At 46.7% G+C, this 8,511-nt stretch overlaps 1 protein-coding gene across 1 annotated transcript in view; it reads left to right on the top strand.

Annotated features, from left to right (window-relative positions):
* The window catches only part of VILL (villin like), a 38,954-nt gene extending 30,683 nt beyond the window's left edge, over nucleotides 1–8,271 (top strand). The window contains exons 15-20 of the mRNA XM_071734617.1: nucleotides 238–383; nucleotides 1,093–1,237; nucleotides 1,884–2,072; nucleotides 4,198–4,266; nucleotides 5,076–5,360; nucleotides 6,904–8,271. Coding sequence (XP_071590718.1) covers nucleotides 238–383; nucleotides 1,093–1,237; nucleotides 1,884–2,072; nucleotides 4,198–4,266; nucleotides 5,076–5,360; nucleotides 6,904–7,017 — 948 coding nt within the window. The 3' untranslated portion in view covers nucleotides 7,018–8,271. The remainder of the gene's footprint in view (nucleotides 1–237; nucleotides 384–1,092; nucleotides 1,238–1,883; nucleotides 2,073–4,197; nucleotides 4,267–5,075; nucleotides 5,361–6,903) is intronic.
* The last annotated feature ends 240 nt before the right edge of the window (nucleotides 8,272–8,511 follow it).

The following is an 8,511-nucleotide window of genomic DNA, read 5'->3' on the forward strand; positions in this document are numbered from 1 at the left end:
CAAACCACTCTGTGATTATATATATATATATATGCTCTAGATGCCATTGGCTGCACTGAATGTCCCCTTCAAGGGCTACAGATGGATTCTGGGTGACTGACTCAGATAAGACCCTTGCAAGCATTCAAGCAGGTCTAAAACTCTCTGCAGAAGGGGGGTCCCAAGCCAGCTTTTCCTTGCAGACAAGTTTTGGCAGTCTGTCCCTAACTCCACCTGAATCTTGTGTCCTGAAAACAGGGGTGCAGTGGAGATGAGAGGGAGATGGCAAAAATGGTGGCTGACATCATTTCCAAAAGGGACAAGCACACCATTTTGGAAGGACAAGAGCCAGCAGAGTTCTGGGAAGCCTTGGGAGGCAAAGCACCTTATGCCAGTGAAAAGAGGTAAGAGTGACCTGCTGCTTCTTCTGGGCCTGACCAGGAAACATTAATCAAGGGATCAAAACTTTTCAGGAAGGTGGTTAAGCACTTTGAGACTGTGCCCTCACTAAAGGGAGCACCAGGTGAGAATATCAACAAAAGCTTGGACAGAAACCACACCAAGATGTCTCTTCTAGGCTTTGGGTTAGGTCTGTGATGTAGCTCCAGATCTGCACCCTGCAGACAAGAGTGTGTTAGACTCTCCTTTCCCTACAGCCCCATATCTTATCCTAAGTGCTGCATGAACCACATGCTCCATTTCCAGCCGTTATTATCTTTATGGGCAGCCCCAGAAGATTCATGGAACTCAATCTGCTTTGAAACAACGTGGATTTCTTTAACCCTCTGGGAGGTGATGGATTCCTTTGCAAACAATTGATCTGATGGGAATTTCGCCTGATACCAGGCTCATTTCAGGCTCATTTCCACAGTGAGAGAAGTGTTCTCCTTGTGCCCTCTCTGAATGAAGAAAAAATTACCTTTAAGATTGTTCCAGTGGTCCAAGAATTCCCTTAGACCTGACATTGCCTGACTTCCAGGCCTTCAGATGAGTCCTGCCACACTCTCACCTCTTCCATCAAGGTCAAAACAAGCAGTGGGAGGGCAGAGGTAACAAACCATGGGGTTTCTATTTCTCTTGCATTTTTTTCTTTCCCTGCCATGCATGAGGAAGGTTTCAAGAGCAAAGTGCACACTACCAGCCTCGCCTCTTCGAGTGCTCCAACCAGACAGGTCGCTTCATCATGACAGAGGTGGTGGGCTTCTGCCAGGAAGACTTGGATGAAGATGATGTCATGCTGCTAGACACCTGGGAAGAGGTCAGCAATGACTTTCCCTTTCTCCCAAAACATATTTTCAAGCAGGTTATGGCTTAATTTGTCATTCTACACAAAACCAAGGGCAATATGTCCCATCTCCAAACCCTTCATGATGCCTGGTCAGACAAGCAGGAGAATGTCCAACCCTTCTCACCCAGGTACAAAACACAAGAAAGGTGGTATCCCTGTTTCAGAAAGGAGGAACCTGGTCCATGCCTTGCTCCAAGGCAAGATGAGCTGGACCTGTTCCAGTCTTTGCCAGCTCATACAAGGGGGTGGCACCCAGAAACCCCTCCCCCCCACCTTCATTTTCCAGCACCAGTGGTGAGGACTTGATTTAGACTGTTGGAAACTGACTTTAAGGTGTCTGCTTTCTGGGGCCAGATGAGGTTTTGGCCATGCAAATCTGGGTTTATTTATCTTGAAACATCCAAGAGCTGTTTTCTGAAATATTTATGCTTTGTGCCTGTCTCAAAAGCAAAATCCTCCTTGGCTGGGAGTAAAGCTGGGCTCAACATCCCAGGGAAATATTGAGAAATATCATTTCCAGTCTTATCTCTGCTTCAGTTGTCAGGAGAGAACAAAACAGCCACATCTGCACAGGTCCTAACTGCTCACTCATCTCCAACACTTTCTCTCTTTGCAGATTTTCCTCTGGATTGGCAAAGCCTCCAACACATATGAGAGGAATGAGGCAATTGCTTCTGCTAAGGAATATCTCAAGACTCATCCAGCAGGGAGAGACTTGGCAACTCCAATCATCCTGGTGAAGCAGGGCTGTGAACCCCTCAACTTCACAGGATGGTTCAATGCCTGGGACCCCTACAAATGGAGTGTAAGTTGCTGGAAAACCCTGTGGTGTGCTCAGTGGTGTTTAAAGGGTGTCATTAGCAGTGAACATGTCCTCTAAGGTGCATGGAGTAAAACCTTGCAATGAGGTGTCCTGAGCTTCAATACTTCCTGGTGCTACCTGAGCAATGTCTGCTCCTTTGCCAGCAAAAAACCACCTGAAACTGAGAATTTTGCAGCTGTAAGTAAATATGCTGCAATTAACAGTATTCCCATTTTTATATATTAAAAAATATGTGTCCAATCAGATTTGTGATTTTGGCCAAAACCAGGTGACAGCAGAAGCCCCCTACATCAGAAATATTCATAGTTCAAAATACATCCACAGAGAAAAAATTGTGACCCAGCTTTAAGAGTAAATTCTGGTGAAAAGCAGGCAGGTGTCATATTCAGGTCTGCAGACCAGGAGCTCCTGAGCAAGGTCACTTTGGCCCCTGTGCACAAACCTTCTCAGAAGGTGATTTACAAATGCTTCACTCTATAGAAATGGAAACCTGCCCCAGGAGTTGCCAGGAAGTCCTTTCTCTCCTCTTTTGAACACAGAGGTTTCAAATAATTTCAGAACTAGAATGTGAGTGGACATCTGCTTGTGTGGCCAATGCTCTGGGCTTCACCTTGTGTTGTCAGGACCAGGCTTGGACCCTGGCTGTGCAGAGTGAGGTTGGGCAGAGGTAGGAGGGATGCTCTTAACTCCAGGCATCTGCCAGCCTGGGGGCTCAGTGCTGCAGCAGGGAATACATGGGGAAGAAAGGAGAATCCTGGAAGGGCTTAGGGGGTTACTGGAATATTGGTTTAAAGAAAAGAGCCAGAGGGAAGCGAAGCTGATGGGCTGTGAGCATCAGTTCCTACCACCCGATGGCACTGGTGGGCATGGCTGAAGGGAAATAAAGACAAGATGCTGGGCAGAGTGGGAAAGCTCCTCTCCAATGTGGTGTTTTCCCAGTCCTTTTCCCAGTGAGATCCTCCCTTCTCCCACCAAGATGAGTGCTCAGCCCCTTCATCATCTTCTGGTTGGACTCGATGACCTTAACAGGTTTTCTTCAACAAAAAAGGATTCTGTGATTCTGGTTGCCCATAGGACTGGGAGTGAAATCCCAGCCTGCAGGTGGGACAATGGGGTGAAGGTCCTCAGGGGACTTCAGACAGCAGGAAATCTCATCTGGAGAGATTTTATTTCCTGTTGTTGGGTTTGCATTGTCTGTCTCTGCAGCCAGCAGGGTGGTAGAGAGCAGGCTCTCTCTCTCTTGACAGCCAGATTTGGACAGATAAGACAGCAAATCCCAGAGCACTGACCCTTAAAACAATGTTGATGTTTTAGAACAAAGGGCAAAACTTGTGGTTGGGTTGGTTTGGCTTTTTTTTCTGAGAAACTGATGAAAAACAAGGATGCAGCTTATAAAATATATGCCTCTAAAAATATCCCCTGTAGGCAACTTCAGCAACCACAGACAAGCAATCAAAACTGTTGACATCCCAGAAACATCTGGTGTGTGTGTTCCTTGCTCAGCTTTGGGTCTGAATCTATTTATTCTGCAGTCCATGTGTTTATGCTGTTTGTTCTTGTTGGGGAACTTTGTTGGACAATTCTGCTATGAACCAACATCTCCTGGTTGCTTAGGAGAACAAAGTCATCAGCTTTGCCAATATATCCACTATACTCCTTTTTTATTTTTAGGATATAAGCACCAAATTACAAGCAGTCAAGGACTGGGGCTTTTTAAAATCTGTTGCTTTAGCAAAATGTATCAAGGAAGGGTAAAAAAGGGAATATTCTTTTGTCCCAAATTTTCAGGCACTGCAAGATCTATTTAAAATTTAAAATCCTTAAATCCAGCAGTAAAATCAATTTGTCTTGATTTGCCTTCAAGTCTTTAGATTTCCAGGTTTTGCCTGGAAACTGCAAAGGCTCAAGTCCATTTGTTTCTTTGCTCTTAAGTGAAATTTCCTATTCTGGCAGTGTCCTGGTTCCAGGAGCTGGGGATTGCAGAGGGCACCAGGTGCCACCTCAATGGGCATCTCTGGGCTTTAACACTCCTGTGGTCTCCTGATGACATTAGAGAACAGAGCATATGCTAAATAAAGGTGCTTCTCACAACTCTCTTTACCTTTAGGATGGCAAATCCTATGAGGAGATGAAGAACAGCCTGGGAGATGTGTCAGGCATCTCTGAGATCAAAGTGGTGAGTGGTTTCTCAACTATATAGGTGGGAAACACTTGGGTTGGAACATCCCCATGTCCCCAGCCTGTGATCAGAGCAAGCATGGGGATCTCAGGCTGTCAGGTCAGAGCTGTGCTCATCTGTGAAAAGCAGAGGGAGATGTGTTTAATAATCCATAAGTACACCCAGGTGTCCTGGTGAGCAATCTGTGGTCAAGAGGCTGAGCAGGTTGTTTCTGAGATGCCCAAGCAAAAAAAAGTGTGTGTGGGCCCTGAGGCCTTGGACAAGGGGACCCTGGCCCAGAAGAGCATAGACCAGTGGGGATCCAAAAAAGCACAGAGAGCACAAAGTCCTGACAGACCCAAAACTGATCATCATATGAGATTGGTTCTGCCCTGGACAGGAGCAGGAGGAAGGAATTAGCAAGGGCTTTGAACCAGGAGAGATGGAAAGTTGGGGAAGGTGTACACAGGTAATTTAGAAGTTTCAGACATGACAAATATCTAATCTTTTCTTCTGTCCTCCTACACATGCCTTCCCTGCTGTTATCTTGAGAAAAATGAGGCTACTCTAAGTATCTTTAATTATTTCTAAGGGGTCTCCTCAGTCCTGTGCTTTTAGCAATCCTAACATCATGATATAACATTGATGGAGGTGCTGGACTACTCAGGCTTTCTCCTTGCTGCTTTGGTTCTCCAAAGCAACAGCCCAACAGATAATCTGTGCCAGGAACAGTCCTCCCAGCCCCAAAAGAGAAGAAGATCCTGGGATAGCCCTCAGGTTGCTCTGCCAGAACTTCTTGCTTTGACACTTTTTCCTCCATTTGGCAGGACCTGAACAACATCAGCCTGAATAAGAGAACCCTCAGCATGACCAGCTTGGCTGGATCAAGTATGGCAAGTGCTTCCCCAGAGTACAAATCCCACTTAAACCACAACAACAGCTACAACAACAGCTACAGCAACAACAGCAGCAACAGCAACAACAGCAACAGCAGCAACAGCAGCAACAGCCCTTCCCTGGTGCCCAATGGTGAAGGCATTTACTCCAGAGAGGTGCTGATGAACAAGACAGTGGATGAACTCCCAGAAGGAGTGGATCCCACTAAAAAAGAGGTGACACAATTGCTGGTTTGATGCCTTTGTAGCTTAACCTGGGACTTGGTCACTACCTAAGTGCTAAAGTACTTCAGGCTGTGCAGTCCTGCCTCAGGCTCAAGGAGATACTGGCTGGACACAGAGGAGCTCTCTCTGAGAGAAAATTGCAGTAGTTTTACCCTAGTTGAAGCATTTCCCTCTTTTTATGTCAGACTAATGAATTTTAAATAGTCATTTAATTTTTTCTTCTGGCAGAGTTTGTGAATTCTGCCACCAAATCTCTTTGTCCCTTTGGAGGGACAAAGACTTAAAATTACAGTTCCAGTGAAACAAGGTGACACAGCTGAGCCTGAAGCCAGGAGCTGCTTTTCACATGGGCTTTTTCATTTGAAACTCTTTCCAGAGGGGATCTCTTGTTCTTGCATTTAAAGCAAATCCCACCCAGGGGCAGGGAGGAACACAGAAACTCAGACTTGTGATTAGCCCAAGGATTTGGGAAACAGGAGGGACACAAGGGGCCCCTCTGCTCTCTACACAAGAGGCAGCTGTACAACTTCTAGAGCACAGATGCTGTGTGGAGAGGCTGAGGGAACTGGGCTTGTTTAGCCTGGAGAAAAGGAGACTGAAGGGAGAGCATCTCACTCTCTACAGCTACCTGAAGGGATGTTGGAGTAAGGTGGGGGTTGGTCTCTTCTCCAAATTTACAAGCAATAGAACAAGAGAAAATGGCTTCAAGTTGTGCCAGGGGACATTTGGATAAAAAATTCTTCACTGAAAGGGTTGTCAGGCCCTGGCCCAGGCTGCCCAGGGGAATGGTGGAGTCACCATTTAATAACCATGTGGATGTGATGCTGAGGGACATGGTTTAGTGGTGGCCTCGGCAGTGCTGGGTTAATGGCTGGACTTGATGATCTTAAAGGTTTTTTCCAACCAAAACAAATCATTGATTCTATGTTTGACCAACATCTTGCTCCAACAGATCTCCTGGCAGAGGCCAAACCCCACAGCCAGGCCAGCAGCTCTGCCCTGTGGAAATGCCTGAGTGCTAATAACTTTATTCCAGCTGGGCTGTCCATGAGTGCTGAGGAAAAATAAATCTCCATTTCCTTCTGGGTCTTTCTGAGTATCACTGATGAGTCCATTATCTACAAAACTTTTTGTATTTTCAGTCCAAGGGGGGAATGGTGTGAAGGGGAGATGCTTTCCCTGGGAATCAGCTACCTAAAAAAAAAAAAAACCACCCAAAACGTTGGCCATCAGAACATCTCTGAGGCTGAAATAATTGTCCTGGCTTCAGCATAATTAGCAGGAACCCTTCAAAACCAGAGCATCCCTTTGGGCTGGGAGGTTTTTATTCCCCTGGTGCTTTTGCCAATGGGATGAGGAACAGTTGCTGAAATGTTCTACATCCCACCAGGAGGACAGGCAGCAGGAGAGGAGCTGTTGGCCAGGAATCCAGGGCTATTCCTGTCACAATGGGGAAGAGATGGAGCTGATGGAGGTGTCCCAGCCTCTGCAGAAGCCAGGGCTGATCTGTCCTTGTTCTCTCCTCTCACCCCAGTTCTATCTCTCTGATGCCGAGTTCCACGACATCTTTGGGAAGTCCAAGGATGAGTTCTACCAGATGCCCAAATGGAAGCAGCAGAATGAGAAGAAGCAATTTGGACTCTTCTGAGACCACATCTGGCATCCAGGGATTCTGGGACCCCAACCCTCACTGTCTCAGGAGCTGCAGGGAAGAAGTGTAGACATCTGCCCAAGGAACCCCAGCCACCACCCCAACCAGGCCAAGCTCCACTGCAGCTGCTGCTCAGGGGATGGCTCCTTTCTCCCTGCAAATCCTGAACCCAAAGAGGCAAAAGCTTTTGCACAAATGACTTTGCATGGGGTTTGTGCCTCTTTTTGACACTTTATTGCTGGTAGCCATGAAGAGAAGTGTGTGTCACACAACCTTATTGTAGCCTCTTCTTTCCTCTCCTTTCTGCAAACTGCCACGTGCACAAACTCATGATATTCTTCCATTTGTAGAAGTTTAAAATTAGGCAAGACAAAGGTCAGTGCAGCTGCTATGGACATTTTGTGTGGGGAGGGAAAAGGGAAGCTCTAGGAGGACAGAGGGGAAGCCTTGGGTACAGGAGAAAGGTAATGGGAAAGCCAGATGTGTGATGGGATGACCCACGGGGTGAGATCAGCCAGTTCAGCTCTTTCCACCTTGCAAATATCTACTGACAAAGAACAGCAAGAATCAGCTGTAGGTTAACAGCCATCACCCAGTGCTGGTAAAAATGAGAACCTGGCTTGGGGAAAAAAAAAAAAAACAAACAAAAAAAAAACCCCAAAAAACACCCACTTATTAGGAACATATTTATTAGCTGATCTGTTTCAAGAGGATGATGAGATTTAGGGCTAGGCACAGCTGTTGATTTTGACTGCCAGACAAGACTGATGATTTTTTCCTTGTTCAGAGGGGATCTCCAATCTCACCTGGCCCCCAGGTGCATAACCAGGTGATGGTTAAGAGCCCACCTGCCTGCAGACCAGAGGTTTGAGGAAGCCAGAAGGGTTTTTGGGTATGACCAGAGGCAGAATGTTCCCCAGTGAAGGTTTTATCAGGGTCCCAGCCCTGTGATGTCCAGGGGGCTGAGAGGGTGGGTTCCACACTGTGAGCTCAGTCTGATTGGGGCAGGGGGAAAAGAGACATGGGAAATGTGACCCATCAGTGAGTGAGTAAGGGATACAACTGTAAATGAAAGGAAGAAGCCAGAAGATGTGGGTTTGCAGCTTTACTCCATGTCCAACCTGACTGGTGATTCCAAATAAACAGCCAGCAACATCCCTGTGTCCTTGATCAGCATTTGGGGTAGGACCACTGTAGAGAAAAGCCCAGATCCTTCCAACATCCTTTATGAGATTCAGGGTGGGTTTTTTTTTTTTTTAAAGAACAAAGTGAAGAATTGAGGCCCTCCTTGTTCCCAAACACCACATAGCCAGGACCATTTGTATCCCTATGCCAATATAGTCTGCCCCACAGCCCCTCCACTGCCTGACTGCAGGGATGATGATGATGATGATGATGCAGGGATGTGGGGATGGAGCTGGGGAGCTGCAGGAGGCTGATAGTTGAGGACTGAAGAGCTCTCACCCAATACACATGATGATGGAGAAGTGT

Source organism: Heliangelus exortis, chromosome 2, assembly GCF_036169615.1.
Source record: "Heliangelus exortis chromosome 2, bHelExo1.hap1, whole genome shotgun sequence".
Taxonomy (NCBI): Eukaryota; Metazoa; Chordata; class Aves; order Apodiformes; family Trochilidae; genus Heliangelus; species Heliangelus exortis.